The 27,223-nt window shown below is 37.0% G+C and overlaps 1 protein-coding gene across 1 annotated transcript in view; it reads right to left on the reverse strand.

Annotated features, from left to right (window-relative positions):
• Nucleotides 1-617: 617 nt before the first annotated feature.
• LOC134854902 (low-density lipoprotein receptor-related protein 4-like) overlaps nt 618-27,223 on the reverse strand; it is a 35,793-nt gene continuing 9,187 nt past the window's right edge. The window contains exons 2-8 of the mRNA XM_063871267.1: nt 19,325-19,987; nt 14,312-14,779; nt 9,880-12,753; nt 8,135-9,322; nt 7,136-7,342; nt 2,542-2,936; nt 618-2,117 (exon numbers count right to left, since the gene is read on the reverse strand). Coding sequence (XP_063727337.1) covers nt 1,281-2,117; nt 2,542-2,936; nt 7,136-7,342; nt 8,135-9,322; nt 9,880-12,753; nt 14,312-14,779; nt 19,325-19,987 — 6,632 coding nt within the window. The 3' untranslated portion in view covers nt 618-1,280. The remainder of the gene's footprint in view (nt 2,118-2,541; nt 2,937-7,135; nt 7,343-8,134; nt 9,323-9,879; nt 12,754-14,311; nt 14,780-19,324; nt 19,988-27,223) is intronic.

Genomic DNA, 27,223 nt, shown 5'->3' on the forward strand with positions numbered 1-27,223 from the left:
ACTTTTCGAAATCCATAACAATTTTCTGCAAAAAAGGGATGTGACGGCGTAAGCAGAGATTATTTCCAATATCGTATTTCTCGATTGAACACTTTACCTCCGATTTAGCTGGGTAGTTTTTCGGGAAAACTAAGAATAAACGTTTCAAAAACCAAGTATTAACTTTTTGAGGACCATAAAGTTTGTGTTTAGAAAGTTGGGAAGAGTCGATTATTCAGGGCAGCTTCCCACAACTAATTGATTCGATTCAACCCAAAATATCGTATTTGGGAGAAGAGTTACTGAGAAAACAAGAAAAAAAATATTCCCCGCAAAATTTTTTTCGAAAGTTGGAGACTGTAGGGCAGGGTAAACGCAAAACTACACGAGTAAATTGACTAAGGCGATACAGCCTAGGCCAAAAATATTTATTTGAAAAAAAAATTAATAAAAAAGTCATCACGACCAATACTATAAGAGTCATCGCTACGTTCATCGAATTTTAAAAATCAGGCTTCTTTCAAACCTTACGTTTCTTCTTTTCCTCCCCTTGTCGCTTGAAACTTTAAGCTAATTCGCTTCTAATAAACAAAACATCTAACTTAACAAGATATCCTGTAGACTGCAGGTGGAAAAACTTCGGACGAAGTATTCAATTAGATTTCAAAGTGAATAGATAGATTTTTATAAAATCAAGTTTAATACAGCAAAAACACGAACATTTGGATCAAAAACTGACCAAAGGAAAGGCATAACAGCTTAGCTTTTTCAATGGGGCAAATTTATACGCTATTGAGCATACAATTGCTGCAACATCGACACAAATCAAACTCTCACGATTAGTAAAAAAGAAAAATAAAGGCGTTTTAAACAGAGTCTGATTTTTCGATACTGCGTAGAAACACATTTGAGGTATGAAACGAACTATTAATTAATTAAACTAACCTTCAATTTGAATTTTTATTTTTATTTCGAATTGCAATTTGACAATTTACTAGTTGGCCGAGGAAAGAAATACAGATAGAACTACGATTGCAAATTTTGAACGGCATGCCCTACTTACAAATGACATCAAATTACATCATTAGCTAAATTTTTCTTCTCCGCGCAAAGCACTTGAGAAACTCACTTGCAGCCCCATTTTGTAAGTTGAGTGTTCACAAAAAAATAAAAATTTTCGTTTCCAAATTGACATTAATTCTAGGGCCTTAACAGGTTTAGCAGCCTGGGCGTGTCAGATATTTAGTTTAGTGAAAATATAAGTTTTTTTAAAAAAGTTTGGACTTTTCAGTTTGAGGCAACTACGTCAGCGACGACTCTTCAGATTTCTGCTGCACCATTTTGTTTGCTGTCGTTGTATTAGTTTTGTTATTCGTGGTTTTCGACACCGATTGTTGCGAGGGACTCATGCTATTGGAAAGTTGAGACAACTGGGAATAGTGGTTAGTTGTTGTGTTAGCACCCCTTCCCACCACACCGCCTTCTTCTTTCCAATCGCATTCCATGTTGTCAGTTTTAACTGATGAAACCGAGGAGCGTGTTTTCGGCGTCGACATCATTCCCGAGTTCGAACTGGACCCCAACACATTGCCTCCCCTATGCAGCATTTCCATTCCCCCCAACGCCCCACTTCCCCGGCGGAGCGTAGCGGCGGGTGTGAGGCCTGCAGCAGCGTACGAGGGTAAAGCTTGGAATGGAATGACTTGTGCCATCATCACTAGGGGCTGCTGAGCGCTAGAGGCTAATATTGTCGGAGTTCCACTGTTGACAGTGTTGCGGCTACCCTGGCTGCTGTAACTGGCGGTGGGGGAGTGGGACACATTATGTTGCTGCTGGATCTGCTGCTGGTAGTGATTCAGCGTCGCTTTATTGAGGTTCTTGTTGGAAAGAGTCTTAGTCATATGACTTGGTGTCCAGACATACGTAGCAGTGGAACCACCAATGCTGTTACTCGCAGACTGATTTGAGTTGGAATTTTGGCCTGCGGGTCCGGTTGGAATGGAGAATTGATGAGATTGAAGTTCAATGTAGTTGTGAGGAAGCGACTGCTGCTGCTGGTGAAGAGCAAACCTTGAATTGCGTTGCAGCGAATGCGTGCTGTACCTGCGCGAGTTCTGCGGCATTACGTAATTATCCGGCTGAAAAAAAGTTAATTGACAGTTAGTTCTATAGACGACAAATCGTCAACCGAAGAACCTGACAGTCTGTAGCCCACATTGATAACAAAAAGATCGACCGACATTTACCTTTTTCATCGCCCATTTTCAGTCAGAGGTGAGAGGGGAAGGCAAAAAAAATCCACCATCCACCCCCCTTCACCACGTTACTGAGTAAAGCGTATTTTCACCCTGTCAAAAGAAGCTGTATATTTCAAAATCAAAGCGACTTAAAGGTTTATTCTGTGTATACTTTTATACTTCCCATACCTTCAACACTAACAAACGAGTTTTAAGAAGTAGCAGTAAGATTATTCATTCTCTAATTTAAAGCTCTTTTTGGGCAGGGAAAAGGATCAATCCCATTCCGTATATTTTATAATGAATGTGATCTATCTAGACTGACCGCCAGCGAGCAGTGACTTCTGCGAGGCAACGAGTGGTAGACAGTTCCGTTGAATGCGTTATGATGCACGACAGCAGTTGCCCCTGGCATGCGAGGAGTGGTTCCGGGTGGGGGCACCATGGCGATGTAGGGAGTCGAAGCTCTCAGGGTCCCCATGAGTGGAATGCGGGGGTTCACAATCGCTCCTCCGGGTGAAAAATGAGCCCCAGTCGACACTTTATGTGTGTGATGTATGTAATTGTTCTGAGCGCTAGGGTGGGGATGGTAGTGGTCTGGGGGGAGGGTTTGAGGGTAGTATTTGCGGATGCATACTATAACGGAGACTATCAACAAAATAACAATCGCAGCAGCACATACGACTATGATCAGCACCATCTGAATCTGTTCCTGGAAATCTAAACAAAAAACGGTCATATTTAAGGAATGGTTTTGTGGAAGCTCAAAAACCATCCCTTTTTTCGCCGCGCCAATCCTCCCAAAAATTAATTTTAAAAAAGCTATTTATTATCTTCTTGTCTTTTTTCATCCAATTTATTTATTGGGCATAATCCGCTATCAAATCTTTTGAAGCCAAAACATAGCCAACAGATTTTGGTAAAGAGTCAATGAACGCAAGCAGGGGCGGATCTAGGATTTTCTCGAGGGGGGTCGGATTTTCGAAAAAAAATTCGAAAATGTTGTCGACTTTTTTTAGGTTGACCAAATTGGTGTTCTGAGCTCTCCCAAAGCACTAAAAAACCCTGCTTTGGCTGAAATTTCTGCGCCGCAGGCAAAACTTTGAAAAGACGTTTTTAGGCACTTTTTGGAAAATCATTACGAGGCCACACTGTGCACTGGATAGGAGCACAATTTTGTGTCTGTATGTTCCTGGATTCCAGAGACAAGTCTTCAAATATGTTCCAAAATGTAGGTGGATTCCACAAACAAAATTTCAGTGGATTCCGCATACATATACCTGTAATGTAAATATTGTCGGCACATTTGTTTTGTTGCGGATTCCGCAACAAGCAAATATAGCTAGTTGTTCTGGATTCCGTAACTGTAAGTGGATTCCGCAAAATGTAAGTGGAATCCGCAAAATGTAAGTGGAATCCGCAAATGTAAGTGGAATCCGCAAACTGTAAGTGGATTCAGAATTTTGTTTATTACTGAACTAAAATGAATAATTAAAAGCTAGAGTATTGCAAAAAGAACATATTTAGTATATATTGACGCCCCCTCAAATTTAGTATATATTGACGCCTTCAGAAAAATTTTAGGGTTCGTCACCAAAAATGGATATCTGAAAATATAACAAAAGGGGAACATATACTTGGAAAAGTCATTGCATTTATGAATGACACTTTTTTGATAAAAATTAACCCAATTTGAGAAACTGGATTAATAGATGAAATTTTCATTTCGCTGGAAAATCTGAAAAATAAATTCCACTTTCGAAACTAGACGCGGATCAAGTTTTTTGTGACCTTTATACTTTTGCTGTTCAATAATGGAGTTAGTCCTCCTTTTAACATACGAAATGAACTGACCTTTAAAAGATATCAAAAGCAAGCCAAATCGCGAAAAATTAAATTGAGCGAGATTAAAATTTAACATTTTTCCTATACAAAAAAAATCATCTCGACCTACATAAAAATCTGAACTACATTCATCGCCTCTTAAAACCAACAAATCACCAAGACCTCTATAAGAGTATTCACTACGCTAATAAGAAACTAAGAGTCACAAAAAGCTAAAGAATATATCACATATATGACGAAGTCTATGACAAACATGTATAATTTCTTGAAAACCAATGTATGTGTTTTACAAATTTTTAAGAAGCTGAAACAAAACCCAACAGAGATAGCTGATTGCGCGCGAGGAGCACAAAATATTCTAGCAATGCTCATTTTGGCGATAAAATTTAGTAATTAAAAAAACATAAACCGAGGCGAAGCGGAGCTTCGCATCACTTGCTATAGAAAAACATATGACTACGATTACCAGCTAATGAAAAGACAGCAAGTTTAAAGAAAAAAAATCAAGCAAATCGTTTTTTTTTTGTCAAAAAAACTTATAAAAATTGCATAAAGAACAAAAAATTCCTGATACAAAAAAACCTGCACCAATAGAAAGAGCTTTCAAAATGCTAAAAAGACCCTGAACCTTTCTGCGGGACCTAAGCCGACAGAAAATTAGCAGACACGAAAATCTAGAATATTAAAAAAATTTCAGTTTCGAGAGAACCATAGGTCCCGACTGAAATCAAACTTCTGTTATCTCAAGCATGGGTTTCGTCTAAAACATGGGTGTAACCACTGCACTAAAAGCAGAGAACACTCCTTGAATTTATATTAAAAAAAAACATTCAAAATTTTTCAACACAGAGGCGAAGCTGAGCTTTGCACACTTGCGATACAAAATATGAACTTTATGAAAATCAAATGGAAAAAGATCATAAAATCGTTTTTGTCAATAAAAATTGCAACAAACGCCCAAAATATCCGGAACAAAGTTGCATGCAACATTAGAAACTCTACAAAAAGCTTTAGGAATGCTATACAGAAGCCAATTTTTTTTTAAAAAAGTCCTTTCTGCAGAACTGAGCAGACAAAAAAAGCAGACATACAATAATCTATCTGCAAAACTGAGCAGACAAAAAAAGCAGACATACAATAATCTAAATTAGCCAACCAAAATTTTCTTTTTGCAAGGAAAACAAGTTCCAATTGGAAAAGAACTCCCCGGCTTTGTCGCCTCAAGTATGGGGGGTTACAGCAACTTGTAATACAGCTGAACCATCGAGCTACGGGAATAAAGGCGACAAAAATAAATAGACGGACGATAATCCGAAAAAAAGCACAACTCTAGTTTACAAAAAAGTGCCCGGCCGAATTCGAACCGCAAATCTTTGCCATCTCAAGAAATTAATTTATCTCTGCGCCAGATGGTTGATTGCATTTGAATTTATAAATACCAAGCGTTAACAAAGCCGAAAAAACCTGAGCAGAAACCCTTCATGCCCTGAGCAGAAACCCTTGATAAAAAAGACAAAAAAAAATGAAAAAAAGAAATTTTAACAAATCGAGCTGGTTAAATTACAACCAATGTAAAAAGCAAAGTTCGATTCGGCTGGATTTCTAAAATGCTAAAAACAACTGCAGCTAAAATTTTTTACAGCTTAAATAAACGATTCTTTGATGCGGCAACTAAGCCGACAAAACCAGCAGACATAATGGGCCGAAATTTTTTTGAACTGAAACAATTCCGTTTGAAAAAAAAACTGGTCCTGATCAGATTCGAACCCAGAACCTTCGAACTTCCCAGGCGTATTTGTTACCACTACGCTAGCGTGCAAGAGATGACAATTTTCGAATTCATTATGAACTAAGGTACCACCAGTTCAATGAGTCCTGTGGACAAAGTTGTTTACGGGAGAAAAAAAGTGTAGTACCCAATTACAATACCCTTGCTATCGCAATGGTAATGAAAAATGAGAAAATAATAGCAAAAAATAGGCAAAACGTCTTGGAACTCAATAAATTGCCCAAAAACGGAATACACGGAAATGTTTTTTTAAATTCGAGTAAAAAAAAATGCCCAAAACTTTAGGCAAATTTGGTGCTGCGGTAACAAGCGGGAAAAAAAGCAGACAAACAAAAATCCGACAAAGAATTTTTTGACGCGTGGGTAATTTTCCGCTTCCAAAAAAACAGCTCCTGGCGGATTCGACCAAATGACCTTGAGTCTTTATAGACAAGCGCATTAACTCTTCTCCACATGCGCTAATTCACGTCTAAACTTTAATTTCATGTGAAGCAAAGGTAAAATGATTCAAGTGATTCTGTTGAACTAGTTGTTAACCCAAAAAAAGTATTTAATTGGGTTTGATAACACTTGCTAATCGTAAGCGTAACTAATAATTAGAAAAAATGGTTGATAATAGCACAAATAATACAAAAGTCGCAGAATAATTAGATTGGAAATAAAATTCTGAAATTTACTTGACGGCGCGCGAAGAAAACCGCAAAAGTTTTGGTCGAAAATTTTACAAAAACGGAATTTTGACCTGTTTTTTTTCTTGCCTGCAGCGCAACAATTTTCGTCAAAATATAGTCTTTTAGTGACTTGGGAGAGCTCGGAAAATCAATTTGGTCAACCTAAAAAATTTTTATTTTACTTTTGAAAAATTTTGTGAAATCCCCCATCCCTCGAGAAAATCCTAGATCCACCCCTGGATAACTTAATGTTATAAATCAAGCATATGTAATTTTCGACTAAAGCAGTAGAGCTTAACTACTGCCAGGAGCAGTTAATTTGTGCACAATTTTATCGACATTTTAGATCTATGCCGACATTGGATCTATTCCGATACCTTAGGTTGACATATTTGCAAAAACTTCTGCGCTACCGGGAATTTTCTCGAAGAAAATAGTGTTTTAGGAGGAACAGAGAACTCTTTGTAAGGTTCAGACCAAAAATCGTAATTGACTAAAAATCGCGTTTACTGATCGATCAAAATTGCATGACGTACATAAGAACTTTCTGAAAAAAAAATACTATCAACTAAAATTGAGATAGGCTATCCACTAGGGTACGCTTTTGTGCCCACCTGGTGCGTGCATGGCTGGTCCCAAAGTAGCCGGAGGTACTCTGGGCAAATCTTCAGAGGGTTCGAGGACATTGGGAGGCAGGTATGTTTCTCCAGAATGACAAAAAACCGTCAGGTTGGGACACTTGCACTTGCGTCCAGATTGCGTAGCAAGACAAACGAAACCGCAGCCTCCGTTATTCACAGCACATGGGTGTACACGTGAATCTAAACAGAGACAGATTTACGAACCACTAAGAACCTTAAAATGACCCTAAATTGTCCTGAGTAATCAGCAGTTGAATTTGTTTCCAAACCAGCAACTTCCATATGAGCTTCATGAAAGAAGACCTTAAACAGCTAGAAATAGGAACTGTATAAAAAAGTATTTGAAAAACTAATTAGCATATTTAGAGATTTCTTACAGGCTGGGTGTCATTTCGGTAGCTATAAACAGACGTTTTTGTTCCGACCATTGAAAATGAGAGGAACTTTGTATTCGGGTGTTTTAGTTTTTTTGTTTTCCACGCAAAATCAGGCAACACAAATAATCATCAAAATGGGTCAAGTTACATGTCATTTAAAAGCACTTTCAGTCCTGATTCGAACATTTTTTAAAAAAAGTTATCCCAGTGTCGAGAAAAACCGGTTTGAAGTTTCGAGTTGTAGTTTATTTTCGAGCGAGTAACGCGATCGAGTTAAGTAACGTTCGTTATATCAGAATTAGTCATTTAGATAAAAAGATTGATTTTATAAAAAAAAGTTTTGGAAGCCTCATTTAGCGCTTCCTTGGCAGTAAAATTTCTCAGAGAAAAATTTAGAAATTATTGCTCAAAAAAAGAGAAACAATTTAAGATAAGTTTTTAAGAAAAATTTTGAAAGTTTACTTTTTTTGAAGACAACTGTTGTCGATTATGCCAAAATCACTAATTTTCTACGCGTTTGTAAAATTTTCTCATCGCACCATGCTCTAAAAACCGACACTAAAATTCTGTTTTGATACGAAGTCACTTTTTGTACCTTTCATGAGGCCTGTCTGTTGGAGAGGTGATACAAATGTCAAAGCAGTAAAAGATGCAGACTGGAAATTCATCTTGCATGCATCCACAGAGGAACAGGTGGGATCGAGCGTCTCTGCAAATCCAGTTCCTCCAACAGAGCCATAGAACGAATCATTCAAAGATAACCGAGACAGCGAGGACATATTCAAGTTGGGACCTAACAACTCTTCGTAGAAATCCGAACTGCGATTATCACTCGAACTCAGTCGGTCTAACAGCGAATTCTGCGTAGGTTGAAGCATCGGGTTAAACAGCGAATTCAGATTGCATTGTTTAAGAGTGACATGGGGAGCCGAGTTTGCAGTCGAAGGCCTCAAGTCCATACAATAAGTGATGTTGCCCAAAACTGCCAAAGCCAGTGGCTTCTGGAACAGCTGGTCTAGGGTCTGGATATTATGACCCTCTAGATCGGAGAAAAACAGCTTAGATGCATCCCGCATGAGCCAGTATATATGATTGTTCTCATAGTCTATAGTCATATGATCTGGGTTTGACTTGTCGTTCCAAAAGTGGGACACCATATCGACATCCATATATGATTTGTAGATTCCGTCCGAAAGCGCTGGATGGCTCCAAAACACGAAGGACCGCCGCGGATGCACAGCAAGAGCGCCTATTCCGTTTGAAGCCTTGAAGTCTTTGAGCTTGATTGGGGGTGAATCTTTCTCCAGGCGCGATACAAACATTCCATCTATGGTCAACCAGTAAAGATTGTCCGCAATCCAGTCTACTGCCAAACCCAGTATATAACTCGGTCGATCTGGGAATTCTTGAATCACTGTCGGATTGTTTAGGTTGAAGTCAAAACGGTAGATCTTATCATTTGTGGCGACGAAGACAAACTTTTGCTTGTAGTGAAAATCAATGGCAACTGGACTGCCTATTTTGTCAGCATAATTCGCACTCTGGCATGTAAACTGTGTTACCCCTTTAGTGGGAGACTTAGTCGAGTGGTAGGGGTTCGAATTTGTCACTTCAGGAAGGAGGAGGGAGTTGGGAGTAATGATGAACTGACGTGGCTCCCCCTCGCATGTAACTCCATCCGCAGATAGCCACACTCCTGGGGGGCACAAACATCTCGGCTCTCCCGTGTATGTGGGTACACATATGTAACTGCACTGTATGTCCGCACACTGGTCGGTGATTTCTACGCAAAAAAACATCCTCGTATATTCCAAACGACAATGATTTTGCGTATTTGCGACTCATTGTTTGATGTTCGATGGAACCACCACGCATGCCAAACTAGGGGTGCGTATCAGTAAACCGATTTACGTAATAATTACATCAATTGCGGAATTAAAGATTTATAGAACAAATGTTTCCTGAGCTAGAACAGTAATTTTACAAAAGTAATAACCACGGGGTGCATTGGAAGAGATATTTTATTCCATTTTTTTTATTCAATTTTTGTTCTGAGGGAAAAACTTGTCATTTTGTAAAAAACTCAGTTTTTAGCTAATGTGATTGCGTAATTGAATCATGATTTTTCGGTTTACTGATACATCGATTTACTGACCTACACCAAACTTACAGAGCAAAAAAAAGGTTTCATTGAAAAGTGTTTTTACTGGAAAAAAAAATGTGTTTACAACACACTTGCGCAATTAGCGTAGTGCCTATATTTCATAAAAAGGTAAAAGACCAAATATCTGTAAACCAGCCATAAAGATCTAGCTTAGTTAGTCAAACAAGTCTACTTACTTTTTACATGGGAGTAAGCTGCCAGTCTAGATACTGGCTCCTCCATCTTTTCGTACATGGGACTATTTCCAAAACCAGTGATGAGTCCGTGTTTGACTATTTGGATGTTGCGATCGGTGGCTGACTCAATAAAGTATATCAGTCCGTCGAGACAAGCCATTCCCGTTTCCGATACTCTGTTTCCAATATCTTTAAAAGAGACTGTCTGATCAACTTTGGGCCACGCTCTAACTTCCGATGAGAAATACTTCACCGTATTAAGCACTTCGCCTTCATTCGTGAAAACAATCGTTTGTTTCTGCAAATCTATCGTCAAAAGTGGGCGGAAAATATTTCTCAAATCTTTGAACTCATTTGCATCAATATCGCATGTAACACAGACATCCAACAAGACACGTCTTGAATTGGGATCTCCAGACATGTCAATTTGAGTAATAACTTCATGAACATCAAAACTTTTGTTGTGAATAAATTTCGAGCTTGCAGCAACCGGGACCTGCTTTATGTCGTCCCAGAAAAGAAGTCCAAGGTTCGGATCCACGAGTAGCGATCTCGGCTCAGTAAGATTCGCGGACACCAGAGTTCTAACATATCTCGGCTCGTCACAAAATTGAACTTGGCATAGCTGAATATATCCCCAATTTGCCACAAAAAAAATCAGCTGGTGTACATGATCTAATGCAAAGGCTTTCGTACTATAAGACTTCAAAAACTTTCTCACTACTTTGCCTGTTGCAATTTCTGCCTGAATCAAGCATACATTATCAGAGTCAAAGTAGACGACGCTCCTCGATAAGGGGTCGTAGTGCCAGAGAGAAAAAGGAGCGGCCGGTTTTACTGGCGCTATTTGCGGGTATTGAACAACGCCTTCTGAATTGAAGTAAACCACTTCCATCTTCTTTCCACTCGATATCAGCAACACATCGCTCCGTCTAATAATACAACGGGTTCTGTTCTCTGGATTTGGTTCATAGCCAAATGCACAAGTGCACAGGGGTGATCTGGACCATGCAGGGTCTGAGATATTTGCAGGAGGGAGGGAACAGCTGTGTTCACATATAGGGTTCCCTTCTTCGTCAGAGCAGAAGTGGCCGCTCCTCCGAGGCCTTCCTTGGTGGAAGACAGATAGAGCTTTAATATTGCTAATGGACCGAGTCTTGCCTTCTGAGTTTGATTGGTCTTGCGCATTGGAAATTTTAATGTGGGGTTTAAAAGTTTGGCATGTTTGCTTGTCTAAGGTAGCCGAGGAGTTTGGCTGTCGTAATTTGTCAGAAGTAGAAATGTGAAAAGAGGAGAGGTTAATTGCACATTGTGTTATTGTCGACATATTTGTGGTTATTATTGAGTGATTGAAATAGTCAAATATTGCGCTAGCATCTATTCTGCCATTACAGCAAACCTTTTCTAATGAAACGCCTTGGTCCGAGCCGCTGACTAAGTCTACTATTTTTTCTCCTGTCGTAAAGAGAAAATGCTCGGGAAGCAAAGATAGGACAATTTTGGACGGTTGGTAGTCATCGCCAACCATACTTTTTGTAATTACTGTGCCCCTTCCAGATCCGTCCATTCTCGACCGCTCCAATCTAAAAGGACGTGACGAACAAGCCCAATACAGATAACCCTGTTGGAAATCTATGGCCACATAACTGGGCAGAAAGATATCGGCCCATAGTACCGTTTCAATTCGTCGGCGATTCTTAGGATCCAAATCTATCGTTGATATAGAGTGAAGTTTGACATCTGTGAAATATATCTTTTCAGTTATGTAATCAACAGCAAGGCCATACGGTTCCTCGAGGCCGTCTACTAGAACAGAATGTTCACTTCCATCGTAATTGATACTTTGAATGGATCTGGTTGAAGGGTCCGTCCAGTAGATTCTGTTTGTAACAGGGTGCCAGTCAATATCTGCCGGTCCTTCTGGGATTCTCGAATAGGCACTCGGAAAATTGGAACTCCTTTCATTGAAACTCGAAGCAGTCACTAATTTTGTAGCACTTGGCGAGTTCGCTAACGGCAGAGCAATTTTAAATATACCTTCCGAGTTCGCCGCTATCAAAAATGGGTCTATTATCAGTTCACACTCCGTATCCATCACTAACCTGTACCCTTTCGGGCAAATACACTTGTAACTTTTGTAGGTTGGGAGACATAAGTAACTACATAGCTTTTCACAATGGTTGAACTCCTCTCGAATCGGTTGCCTGGACTTGTGGAACACTTTCAGGTCCATTGAATGCGAGTTTGGAAGCGACAGGTTGATGCTGGATCCCGTCATTATCGGAGCCGGATAGCTCGGGTTCATTCTGGCACTCAACGGGTACATTTCGTATACTATTTTACTTCTAGTTTCACTTATGTAAAGTCTGTTGTTGAAAATCTCGATGCCGAACAGCTTTTGATTTGCGAACTGCAGTTCCGTTGTGAGTAGGAACATGTCAAAAAACGAGGTGTCAGCTCTTTGCGATTCAATGTCTAGCACCGCTACTATTGAAAAATGGTTGTCACAAAAATACAAGAGATCTTTAACGTAGTCATAGGCCAAAGATGTCGGCGAGAACTTCTCAAATAGATTATTTCCGGCAGCTGTCTCCGGAAGTAAGTCGGCCCATCTTGAATCAGAGCCAGAAATAAGTTCCCGTAAAGACCCTTTATCTCCATTCATTGCCAGTTGAATAATACGGCCTTTTATGAATGGTCTTTCACATACCATAAGGGCTCCTTTATTAGGTACTGCTACTATACATGTGGGATAGTTTAAGTCGGTGTAAAGAGTTTGATTTTTGATGCCATCAAGAGAAGACACTACGATTGCACCTTGAGTTGATTCAGTCCAGAAGAGTAAATTGTGGATCCAGTCTACAGCAATGCCACCTAGAATGACAAAAAAAACATAGCCAACAGAAGAAATCTACTTAAAAATCAACAAAGTCAAACCGCGAAAAACCAAATTTGAGCGTGAAAAAAAAAACGACCTATACATGAGTCTTCACTAATTCATTGACTTTTAAGTAGATAAATATATTTGAAAAAATGCATTATCAACCTTTGCATGGCAAACTATTTGTTTAGACATCATAATCAACACACATGCGAAGTGGTGCTTCACATCAATTAAAATAAGACACAGAGGCGAAGCTGAGCTTCGGAACACTTGCGACACAACACAAAAAAATCGGAAAATCAAAAATGTCGAAAAAACCAAACCTATCATAACGAATAAGGCTAGTTTTAAAAGTAAAACATGCCGAGACAATAGAATGTGCAAATAGCATCGGAAGATATTTTACCCAGCGGTAACAAAGCCGAATTACCTTGGCAGAAACCATTTAAACCGGAAAAAAATCAAAACTTCAGACTTATGAAAAGTTAATAAGTCCCATTCAACCTCAAAAAACTTAATTTGCTGATCAAATGGGGCAATATGAGACAACTAAGCCGATTTAAAATAGACCGAAACCTAGTAAACCCGAAAGAGGAACATGAAAAAAGCCAAAAAAATAATTCAAAAAATTTAAAACTAATAATTAATCCTCCCTCAACCTCAGAACACAGACAAGCACACACACACACGCACATACACACTTTTCCCGCTCGTGAGGCCGAAATAACATAGGCCGAAACCTATCAAGACGAAAAAAAAAAGAAAAACGAAAAATGAAATGTTGTCATGAAAAACTTGAACTATAATTTAAGACTTTTAGCATTTTGTGCAATCCAGAAGGGAGCATAAAAATCGTGCTTCCATTGAAACGACTCGAAATTATGTCACTAAGCCGACGAAAAAGAGGCTGAAATCATTTGAGCGGAAGAAAGTTTTAAGCGAAAAAAAACAAAAAAGAAATATATACGATCTCAGGGTTAAAAAAAATTACAAACAAACAGATGTTAAATGTTAAAAAAACTAAAACTCAAATAGGCGATTTAGTTTGCTGGTAAAAACAAAGCGGAAACTAAGCCGACAAAAATTAAACCGAAAGCCACAAGTCGAAACATCAGAAAATGCCAAAGAAACATCATTACAAAAATTTGAACTGCGAATTTATTGAAAAACACTGCTGAGGATGCACAGTGGGAGAAATAGGCCAATGAGCGCAAATAGACGCACATACTGCAGGCATGTTGTGTACTGCATGCATGCTGAAATCTGTTAACAAAGTTATCACAAGGGTAAAAAAGAATTAAGAAAATCAACATTAACAAAAATAGTGTTTAGGAACAGTAGTAATGATATGCTTCTGAATCAAAAACCGAATGAATTATGCCATTAATTATAATGAACTGTGAAACTTTCGGTGATATTAGTCTAATTCATTCAAGCGCGTATTACCAGCTTTTTACTCGTATTATATCATTTAAGAAATTCTGGCAACAATAAGGCAGTTTCGTTGAAGTTATGAACTGAAAAGTAATTAAAACCCAGGTCGCTTACCGATTATTTTGCCAATATTAATCGTCAATTCAGTCTTCATGCTGACTACATTGTATCTCACAATATTCTCTCGTGTTTCGTCTACAAAATACAGCAGTGATTTCTCAACGTGCATTGCTAAAGGAGATGAACTGCTCAAACCCTCCAAGTATGTTCTGGAATGTTCCGGATCGGGATTGGGTTTGAACAAATGATTGCCCCCAGCGAGATTCGAACCGCCGACGTTCAACTCTGTTTTCTCTGATGGTAACTTAAGTGCGGCTAGACTTCCTCCTATTGCAAATAGACGCGCTTGGTCGTATCTTGAATTGTCTTTTGCGATGCATGAGAATTTGTCAACTGTGGAAAGCGAGAACCCTGTCAAGCACGAGCACTCCTTCTCCTCCGAAACTTCCGACTCTTTTTGAGCACAAATGTGATCACAAGCTCCAACACAACTGTCTTCTTTTGCATAGTCTGTTTCGTAGCCTAGGAACAATAAACACATTAAGCTTAACTTGCCTCTATTTACTTTGATTCCTCGGCTCAAGGTAACACTCCACCTACCTAAATATACCAAATTGAGATCATGCACCGAGCTACATAATTAAGATAACATTTGCTTAATGGCGGGTGTCAAAAGCTCTACTCTGGTAAACGTAGCCAACAAACATTTGTAACAGTGTAATTGAACTCGAGGAAACAGAACAAAATTATTGAGCGGTGGTGCAGTGGTTATGTCTTCGCCTCTCAACCAAAAGGTCGGATGTACGAGGCCCATAATGATCCGCGCTCTTTGCTTGAGGATGAGGCAACTTTACCCAGTTCAAAAAAATTAATGTAATTCTTAAGCAAAGGCGCAACAGCAGTTCTCTGAAGAGCCGAACAGCTCGTATTTGGTTTTCCCTTTTCGAAGAACTGTCGTAAATGTATCGTCTGAAATTTATTACAAATCGTCTTAAATTTCACTATTTGAACCCTTCAAGTCATTTTAAACGGTTGGGATACAACATCAACATTTCTTTATATAAAAAAAATGAATTCAGGCAAATGGGTTAAAGCCATAGAAGTTCCGCATCCTACGTCTTTACATGACTCATAATCACAAAATATCTTTTGTTTTTTGTCCTTAATTAGGATGACGCGTTGAATAGATATAAGGCTAAAAAGGAGGTCACTACCGAACCATCTATGTCATAAAATAATCAAAGACTGCTCCAATTTCGCACCTGATTTCGGCTTTACAATCGCTTTACGACCGAACCAACAAACACACCTCGTTTCATCCCCCCTTTTTCGACATTATGCGTCGAAATGCAATGAGGCCTACATAACACTACCATCTGATTTTATAATGAGTAAACAACATCCGTGCTACCTGTAAATTTGTTCACACAAGGTAATTGTACTGAATCTCAGAAGAGCTAATTAGTAGGTGTACTGGTACTCAAAACGTACACGCGGCGGTATCTACGTCATTGGGTACCATATACCTGATTTAACGCTTAATGCGTCAGCGCAGTTAAGAACCTCTCACAAGCTCAAGGTTGAGATCAAGATGTGTACCAGTTATGTCTGATTGGCCGTCTAATTTAACTTTTTCACGTCTAATTCACGTTTTTTTTTTACCATTTCCAGTTTCTTAGTTCGAGAGCGTAAATTGCCTTCATTTTAGCAAATGATTTTACATCATTTCAAAAAGATATGAAAAGCCAAACCACAAAACAAATCCGATATCAAAACTGTTGTGCACAGTTAAGATTAATAACTCAGTCGTCGTCATCTAAATAGGGATTCGATTAAATTCTCTGAGATGACGAACAGCAACATTACAGCCAATAGGAAGAAAGAACACAATATTAATCACAACGGCACTCCAATGCTTTGAAATCAGCCCAAATTTTCCTACCGCAACTCTGTTTTTTTTATCAAAGAGTCAATGAACGCAAGGAAACAGAAAAACAACTGACTGGTTTTGAAAAACTTCAACTTTTGATTTTCGAAGTAGAAAAAAACTTATGAACATAAAGCTCTTTGGATTTCAAGAACAATTTATAACTGAAACTTTATCGATTAAAATAACTCAATTTGAGAAAAATGGATCGAGTGGTATAAAACTTGTATTAGCGATGGGATATTAGAAGTCGATCATGTTTTTCCAGTTCATGTCTATCATGTTTTTACTGTGACCTTAACAGTTTTGCTGTTCTATAGAGGAATTTGGCTTCATTTCTGAAAAAGGAAATGAAATGAACCTAAAAACAAATCAAATGTCAAAAATCAAACTTGAGCGTGAACAATTTTTTTCCTGAAAAAAGAAATATCATCACAACCTAATTAAGCCTTGACTACTTTCACCAATTCTTAAAAAAAAAATCAAAAAGTGGCTGAAAAAAGCAAAACTGGACAACACCCTTACAGGGCATTAGTTTTTTTTAAATAAATTTGATAATCGCACGCAGGTATTGTCCACAATGACCACCAAAATATTCGCCTTTGGTTGCATTTTCCGACATCCACCTAAAAATGACAAACTCTCAGATTGTTCCATGCGCTTTTGGCGCTAAAAAATAATACTGGATAAGAGCTGGCAAAAAACGCACTTTTTTTAAATTCGATATCTTCTAAACACTGTACTAACACCTCACTTTTGGCCGGTTTGTTTCTCGAGAAAATCACTTAGGGTCGTTAATATTTGACAAAGAGGTGAAGAGGAGCAACACTAACAACACAACACAAACATGGCATTGAAAGATAGCCGATAGTTAAAAAAACGGAAACAATTAAGTAAAAAAAAACTCGAAAATGCTACATCTCAAAAAATTCGATGCATTTGTCTCGAATGATGTTCATTTTGAGTAAAAACCAGCAATACTTGGTCACCCACCCACTGAGCCAGAACCTGAATTGTCATAAAAATTTTGAGCGATAAATTTTCCGAGCTCTAAAATTTTACACATTTAACAATTATAGAACTACAATGAATTATAGTAAATTTCGCAAAAATCAGAAAATTCAATTTTACACAGGCGACTGTTTTACACGCACCACTTAAGATACAAGAAAAACATAAAACATAGGTCGAAAAAAAATGAAAAAGGTTGAAAAACTAGCTGGACCAAAACTTTCGATTGTCTCGATTAAAGAACGCTAGGGGCCAAGCTACAACTGGAAGTACCTTTTAATAATTTTTTGTTTGAATTTGTTATACTGCTGCGGGACAAAATGATTTATTTCAAAAATTGAGCTTTGCTCTCTACTAAAATAGGTTGTTTCTCTAAAATAAGTGAGACGAGTGAAAATTTTTAGGATATTGGAAATTCCGAAGGAGGTAACATTTCTCTTAAAAACAAATAAGAAATCGCCACTTCCGCAAGAAAAGTTATCGCAACTCGTTCTTTCAATTGAACTTTTCATCTCAGATTTGATAGGGTAGTTTTTAGAAAGTTCTGAAAACTTGACCTGAAAAATGTCACGATAGTTTTCGAGTAAAGCCAAACTGTCAAACTTTCAAAACTTTATCTTATTTGAAGGCCATAACTTTTTGCTGAAAAAAATCGGGCGTAGCCATTTATAAAGGCAGGAATTCAACAACCTATTATTTCGAGAAAGCCTACAAAATTAGATTTGGCTAGTTCTCGAGAAAAGTCAAAAAATTTGAAAAAACGGCCAAACAAACAACTTTGACTCTTCTGAGGGCCATAACATTTTGTGTCAAGAAAACTTAAGCGTAGCCACGTATACAAAGGACCTTCACCTTTACAAAAGAGCCTTCGGAACAACAGGTTTATAAATGGCTACGCCTATTCCCGTTCTTTGGACCCAAAATCTCAGAAATGGGAGGGCAGTTTTCGAGAACCTGAAGTTATCTTCTTCGGAAATTTTTTTGACCGTGTTTTTTGAATTTTTGAGAAGGCGATAACTTTGAGAGGGCTTCTCAATGAAACCAAAATCTCAGCTTTAGGAGGGTAGTTTTCGAGAGCATAGCAAACAAACAGTTGGAAAATAGTCATGAACGCATGAAAAAACTTACTTGTTTTTTGATGAAACTTAAATTCCGAAATTCAAAGAAAAAAAATATGGCCTTATAGCTTTTAAATTTCAAGAACAATTTATGACTGAAACCTCTTTTTGATAGAAATTAATCTAATTTGAAAAAAAAACTGGATCAATACTTAAATTATTCATTCCGCTGTGAAATCTGTAAATTAAATTCCAAATTCGAAACTAAAAGTCGACCACGTTTTTCGTGACCTTTTAACTTTTGCAGTTCGATTGAGAAGTTAAGAAAAGAAAGGAATTGAACTGGAAAAGAAATCAAAAGTTAAACGGCGAAAAATCAAATTTGAGCGTGAACAAATCATAAAATTTTTTCATGAAAAAAATAAATATAAAAAAAATTGCCACGACGAAATCTCTTAAAAACAAAAAAAAAATCAGTGAAACTATGGGAGTATGCAGGCACAGACGGAGTAAGCGGTCTTTCGATTGATATCTTTTTTTTAAACTTTGCAAAAAGTGAAAAAACATTTCTCAAAGCGTCAAAAAATAAAATAAAAAACCCAACCGAATAACTTTCATAATACCAGTTTTTATCAAACAGGAATTCTAGGCATACATGCCGAGCAAGAAAGTTGAATTTCAATTAACAACGGAACAAAACGAATGAAGCAGAAAGAAAGCCAAAAAAATTGACATTATCGAGTGCGGAGTTAAAAAAAGAAATGAATTGAACTGAGAAAGAAATCAAAATTTAAACGGCAAAAAAGTTCCAATCACCGAAAAAATTACAAGGAAGAACACTTGCAACTACCATGATATTTGCTAACAGTACAAAAAAATCCGTTGATGTGGCAACGAAGTCTAGTTCTCGATAAATGCACACTTGCTTCGCAAGTGATACAATCCGCACCACTCCTCGAGAAAATTCTTGAATTACTCGTGATTGCAATTATCATGAAAATGTTTCTTCTCCAGTTAAAATTATGGTCCGAAAAATATTATCGATTTTCTTCTGAAACCTAATTATCTCACCTTCAGGTAAGGTGTTCAGTCTGTTAACCCCTGGACAATCATTCTCATCAGCTGCGTCCATACACTGAGGGATTCCATCACAAAGCAGGTGTCTTTCTATACACCTCATCAAACCCTTGTCATCGAAGCACTTCGAATATCCCTTTTGCTCCATACACGCCGAGGCATACAGTTCTGATGTACTGTCGCAGAACGATTTACTTTCGTGAGAAGGTAGGAACGGAAAACAGGGGTGTATACTATTACATGTCTGGAATGTACCACAGCCAAGGAAGTCTGGACTGTTTTTGACAATCGAGGAGCACAGATTCTTGACCCCTTTGCAGAGACACTGCTCCTCATCTGATCCCCCGTCGCCGCAGTCGTCCACCCCGTTGCAGCGTAGCTCCTCTGGAATGCATTTGTTTGATTGCAGACAGTGGAACCAGCCATCTGGGCACGAACAAATTGCGTCATCCTCTTCCTCTCCGTTCGGACAGTTGAAAGCACCATCACAAATGAAGAATTCTCGGATACATCCTGAGCCTTTCACGAGATGAGATAGTTTTTTCAACCCCTCTTTGCTATTTTCACCTTCATTCAAAATTCGTCTAATGTGAGACGTATCGTGGCATGGAAATTGAAACTCCGACGCTCCACACGTTGCGTTGTAGATTTCAACCGCTGAAACAGCACAACATTTCAACCCATTTCCATATTCGATTGCAATACATAGAAATTCCATTTCCATATTCGACCCATATTCAAATTCAATTCATGCGATTGAAACAAGGTCAATTTTCTAATTAGCATCTCTACTTTCCTGTTTTTTTTTTTAAACCGTCAACATGATTCAATGTTCAGAATATAAACTTAGTCACTTTAGTCCAATTTCACTGCTGAAGGGAAAGGTAATTGAAACCTAAATTCGCCTTTGCCACGCACTTTGTTTTTCACCTCACTAAAAACAGTATCAATACATATAAATTTGGGACTGTGAAACGACGAAATTGATTTGAGTTTGCATAAAAATGATTATTTGATCTCTATTTTCCGAATCAGTTCCAGGTAAAATATATATGCAATGCGCAGTAATTGGAGTCGTGATTCAAGCTCCATTTAAAAATTTCCGCGAACATTTCCACATTCGAAAAAAAACAGACTTATCAGTTTTACTACTATGAATCTACTACCTTCAGACGGCAATAGTTCAACCAACAATTGTAATTGGCATCCTAATCGCTTGAAGAAAATAGAAAAAGAAAAAAACGAGAAAAAAAAATTTTAAATCGAATTTTTTATTCCGACCGCTTCACTACTTCAACCAAAAACTTGTTGGGCAAAACTGTGGCATTATATCAAAATTTTTTTGAGCCGTGACTTGGATTGCAAAAAAATCCGAATCTCCACTGCCGAGAAAATTGGTCTGAATTTTGCCGATTTTTACACCAAATTTCACCAAATTTTGTTGAAACTCACAATTCAATTTTGATGTTATTCAATTTAATTCTAGTGCAACTTGGACGTTATTTCAACTAAAATTATCTCTCATTTTGTAGTTTTTGTACCCAATTTAACAGCACTTTACAAAAAAAAGTTTCAATTTCTGTTTAATATTTTTCTCCATTTTTGAACTTCTTTACTTAAATCATGGTGGTCGAAGCATTCTGTGCTATTTGCACAGAAACATTCTTGTTATTTTTGCAATAACAGGTGTGGTTGAAACATCCGATGCTACTTGTACAGCACGCGGCTTTTCTTTCAATTTAAATCGATCATCTAGGAATGATTTTATAAATCTCAATATTTCTGAAAAAAAAAACTGGCTATGAACCCATTAACGCGTTTCTAAAAACATCGTATAAATAAATATTAAATCATTTTCTCGGTAATGTACACAACCTAAAAGGAAGTACATCATAATTGTCTGCAGTTAGAACATGGAATTTAGTTGGGTAAAAATACCCATTTTACAAGTCCTTCTTGATTTTATCGCCGCATTGCAGTCATTTCACCCCGGGCGGAGATAGTGTTGGATTTAAACAATAAACTCAACTCAGGGAAACTGGGGAGCAGTTTCGAAAAACGAATACGATTCGGGCTATAAATAGAAAAAGTACTAAGACGAAAAACTCCTCAACCTCTTTAGCAAGACATTTTGAGTCTAACCTGCAAAATAGCTATTCAAGCCAAAAAAAAATTTTCTAGTTCCTTTTTCTCAAAAATGAGTATCTAGTTTTTTCTACTAACTGTGTGTTATGTTGAAAGCACTGCGCTAGCAGCTTACATCAACAACAAGAGCAACGATTGTAATCTTAACGGAGACAATAGTTGCGATTAAACCGGTGAAAAGGAAGCAAAGCCCTTCTTTTGCAGCAATGTTGGCTTCCATTAGTTCAATCGATAGCCCACAAAAAACCTGCCACTGCAACACAGACACAACGTCAATTCACATACTCAGATATGTCAGCATATGCATCATCACGATGACTATTAGCTGCGTCAAAAGGCTTTTCACCCCACACAAGTACCAGACATATACATATCAAAAAGCCAATTGTAGCCACAAAACTCGATAAAACAGATGCCAATTATTGTAATGACCGTTTTGGACAACCAGCTAGTAAAAAAAAGCTACACCCCGTAATAAATTTCAAAATACAACACAGAAAGAGTAAGCGCCAAAACTGCAGCTAATTCGTTGCAAGCATCAATTTTCAATTCGTTTCTCGTTTTTATCGGAGCACGAACAGCGGGTAGGAAATGAAAATTTAGAAAGAAAAGAGTTTAACCCTAACTTCATACGTCAGTTAGTTTAGAGATAACTCCGAATTAAATGGACGTCTTGGTGGGTGGTCGTCTTTTTTAATTTAAGATGAAGAGAGGCGAAATAATTGGAACGAATGTTTGAAGATCTAATCTTGGTGGTTGACACTTATCGACGCATCAGGAAAAGATGAATCGCTACCATGGGAATTGAAGATTTACTTATATTGAGAGTAGATATATACGCATATCTGCAGAGCACGCCTTAAGTACAAGCCATCTGCGCTTCTATTACCAACTTAAATCCCCAATCATTGATTGATATTGAGAGTTAATCAACTTCTGAAAAAAAACCGCAAATGAAATTTGCAGCATCAAAAAACAGCCTCGCACATTAAGGGTGAACGCCAAACTGAATGTCACTTTAAGAACCAACAGCCGGAAAAAACTGTGAGCAAAGCCCAATTAAGTACCAGTCTAATTCATTTTTCCTATGATTTCAATAATTGGTACGGTCGTAGGCTATTTAACCATTGGTAAATGAAAGAAATTGAGCTGTCTGCTAGTTTCTAAGGTGCGATCTCGACCCACGCTTTGTATCATTATTGGTGGTAAGCTTACCCTCGCGGTCAATTTATAACTTAATGCTAACAATATCCCCTCTAAGTCAGCTTACTATTACATAAGTACTAGTATAACTAACTGACATACATGCATAGGGTTACATGGTCGTTTCTTCCCTATAATTTCTAACTTTCGATCTGCAAGTGGGCTTGTCGCTTTCTAGGTACTATAACTTGGGGGGTCTTTGGATTTTGATGTCTATGTGCTAGGTTGTAATGTCTTGTCTTGTGTTGCTAATTTTGGTTTGCCTGTTTTGGCTTGCAGTCTTAAGTTAACAGATTTGATCTGCTTTGCTCGGCTTTCTTCTTTTCTGAAGTGTTTCAGCCACATTTGTCAATTTCTTAGCAGTTATTAGCAGTTGGCCTTGTATCTAATTATTAACAACAGGCTAACTGCATAATATGCCACCCACAGAACGCTAGAACAACACAGATCTGCCATGTTTTCAATCACCAACACCAAATCACCCTGAGCCTCTTCAACTATCCTAACACTCAGAAAACTTCATCAAGTTTTAAACCTAATTCATCGCATCCTGCGAAACCTATGAGAAAACATTTTTAACACGAGACAAAATGTTCAATTAACAAAAAAAAAAAAAAAAAATGCTTAGACGATCCAACCCAATAGGTGATCGCGCTACCACAGATTCAAAAAGTTTCGAACTTAAAAAGAAACCGGAAGTAAATTCGCGAAATACTTTTTTTTGAGCCTGAACAATTTTCAAGACTTTTCCTGAAAAAAAGAACGAAAAAAAAAAAGCATCGCGACCTATATAAGAGTCTGAACTGCGCTCATCGACTCTCAATAAATTTTAAATCATATTAAATTAAAAGCCATAAGAGCCTTGTGTCAATAATAGTCATAATTACGGTGAAACTCATCCATTAGGTATTTGGTGACATTTGGCTGGTCAAAACTAATAACTTCCGCCGACAACTCAATCAGAGGTCATTTCATTTCTGAAGGTCCCGACAACCAAACAGCTCAACTTGATAGCATAATTTCTGGAACTTATTAATTCCATCCATTAAAAAACCATAGCCAAAAGAGTTGGAAAAGAGTCAAGGAACTCAAGTAACAAAAAAAACGACATTCTTTTTTGTAATTTTTTGAAACTTTCGCGAATTTCGGGAACAATTTATGATTGACACCTTTTTTGATAAAATTAACCCAATTTGAAAAAAACTGGATCAACTTTCGAAACTAGAATTCGATAACGTTTTTCGTGACCTTTACACTTTTGCTGTTGAATACTGGAGTTCGCCTTCCCTTTAAGAAAAGAAAAAAAAGTCAAACCGCGAAAAATTAGTTTTGAGCATGAAAAAGATTTAAGACTTTTTTTAGAAAAAAAAGAAAAAAAACATCATCGCGACATATATAATAGTCTGAACTATGATCATCGACATATAAAAAAATCAAATCATATTAACCTTAAAGCCTGAAATTTTTCAAAATATTATCACAACACATCATTTAACATAGCCAACAGATTGGTGGAAAAGAGTCAACGAACGCAAGGACAGAAAAAAACTGACTTTTTGAAGAAAAAAAAACACTTAATTTTTCTAATTGTAAAAAATATATGGCCTTAATGCTCTTCGTATTTCACGACGAATTAACAATTGAAACTTTTTTGATACAATTAACTCAATTTGAGAAATCTGGATCAAAGGTAAATTTTTAATTCCGCTGGAAAATCTGAAAATCAAAATCCACTTTCTAACTAGAAGTCGTTCACGTTTTTCTGCCCCATTTCCACGTTTATATTTGGCAAACTTACTTTAGCCAACTTTTAGCAGATGAATTTGAACTGAACTAAAAAAAAATATATATAATTAAGAGCATTCATATGCACATTAATATGTATAAATATGTGTCTTCTTACGTTCAGTGACTTTTTGAAGTCATTTCAACAAATAAACGAAGACCGAAGAGTAGTTGGATCAACTAAACAACAACAAAATCCTTAACAAGTATAGCCGGTGTTCCGACCATATTCATAAGAACTACAAATAAAAATTCTTCAAATTAGTACATTCTTCAAATAAATGTCTTTTTTTTCTACGCTGTGATGATAAAAACATACAAACGCGTGAAAAATTAGTAAATTAAGCATAGTCAGCAACATCTGTCTTCAAAAACAAAATAAAAAAAGTTTTTTATTCTATTTTTCTAACAGTATCTTTAATTTTAAAAAAATTTCTTGCCAGGAAAACCCATAATGTAGCTTTAGCAACTAATTTCCGTCTGGAAAAACTAGCCTAAAAACCTATTTAACAGGTTATCATCACTTCATTTGGTCAAAATTAGACGAAAAACCAAATATTTTAAACCGGTTTTTCTCGGCAATGGGATTTTCTGGAAAGTTTTGAATGTCGTTAATAACGACTGAAAATGCTTTACAATGATATATCTTTCAACCTAGTCCGATGATTAATTGTCGTACCTGATTTTGCGTGGTGAAAAATTAAAACACACCCGAATACAAAGTTCCTCCCCATTTTCAATGGTCGGAACAAAAACAGATTGTAAGACACTTATTTCTAGTGATTACAAAAATATTATCTTCTGGAGCGTCAATTGCCGTGTTAAGTTAACAGAAGCGAAGAGGACCTTATAACACTTGCGATACAATTAAGACATTTCATAACAATAATTTGATAGAAAAAAAAAGAAATTGATTTTTTTTTTTGAAAAACTGAGCTGAAACAATTACTTGAAATAAGAAAAAAATATATCTAGAAAACCGTTCTACCCTTGACTCGGATAATGTTCTAAAACAGCCTTATTAAACATTGAGAATCAAAAACTGAACGGCATCAGGGCGATAAAAGTTGGGTCGACCCTCATTAAGCCGAAAAAATTGAAGTAGTCATACAAAAAAATTCAAACTATAGAAATTTAGAACTTCTTATTTTTATGACCCATCTATCTTGAAACTGGCAAAACCATAAAAACTCGACCTTTAAACTTCGCAATACAAGTTGAATAAACCGATACAACATTAGACGAACCCGTTCACCAGAAAAAAAAACTATTCAAAATCAAAATTGGTAAATTTACGAAAAAGTACAGAACAACTTTCAATTCTATTAAAATAGTAATAAAAAACCTCAAGCTTTTGAAAAAGTTCCAGATAAAAAAAATTTCATTTGAAAAAAAAAACAGAAAATCAGCCGACAGAAATAAGGACGAAAACGACATATATATTTGAAAAAGCTGACTAGTAGCTAGCTGAATGAACGTAAATTTAGTTTCAGGTACATTTTCAAGAAAATTAGCATGTCAGCTGCACGTAAAAGTCACTGCAGTAACTAATCGTATTTCTTGCAGATTTTGTATGAAAAATTGTCTACGGGGAAAAAGTCTAGTTCCCGATTAGTAGCCACACGAAAGTGAAAAAAAATCCAAAAACCTCAAAGCTTTTCACACAGCTTCGCATTATTTGCCATGCAAAATCATAATCTGTGTGAAAACATAGCCAACAGAGAATTGGAAAAAGTCAATGAACGCAAGTTCACAGAAAAAAAATACTGAACTTTCGAATTTCAAAGAATTTCACCTTTCAAACTTCAACTTTCGAATTTATGAAAAAAAATAGATGGCTTTAAAGCTATTTGAATTTTTAAAAGAGTTTACGATTGACATTTTTTTCATAAAAGTAGCCCAATTTGAGAAAACTGGATCAATAAGAAAACGTTTTATTTCGCTGGGATATCTGAAAATTAAACTCCACTTTCGAAACTAGAAGTCTATCACAATTTTTGTGACCTTCGCAATTTTGCTGCTCGATAGTGGAGTTTGCCCCTATACCTATTCAACTCAAAACTTACCATCTTCATGCATCTATGACAAAAAAATCCCAACATTTATTCACTTAATTTAACTAATTCTAAACGTCCTAAACATTTCGTTTTTCAATCTTGCAAGCCTCACAGTTTCAGGAACTTACAAAAGTATTCAACTCAAAAGCTATCTCTCCAACCAAAACAGCTTATTAGGTAATGTTTATGTCTTCCAGATAGGTATTGAGCTTCTCTTGGAATTATTTGAAACTAAGCTGTTCCTTCCAAGTCCAGCACAAAAAAAAAGATTTTTCATTCACTTCTGTTAACTGCTAATATTTTGCTAACCACCTAAATGATTAATTGAGCGAAAAATTTAAGGATATAATTAGGTTTTGGCTGCTAATTTATGTCTATGTGAGCATAGTCTGGAAATGAAATAAGATTAACATGTATCATAACATATTTGGAACAGGTAAGTCCATTTCCATGGCTCCCCCAGGGATGAGAAAGACGCAGGGGGTTGCATTAAAGTATATAAAAAAATGTTCGTGTCACAAATATCCATTCCCTCCTGATGTCCTGATGCAGTATAATATGCTTTGTTTTAATATCCCCAATACGCCTTGTATGACTACTAGAACTATTACTTTTTTTTTACCACTGTGCGAAAACAAAGACAGACCCAAGCGCCGCGCCATGATTTGTTCAGTTCAGGGCAACTCTGCATATCCTATACTCA

The sequence above is a fragment of the Symsagittifera roscoffensis genome, chromosome 9 (assembly GCF_963678635.1).
Source record: "Symsagittifera roscoffensis chromosome 9, txSymRosc1.1, whole genome shotgun sequence".
In the NCBI taxonomy this organism is placed as follows: Eukaryota; Metazoa; Xenacoelomorpha; order Acoela; family Convolutidae; genus Symsagittifera; species Symsagittifera roscoffensis.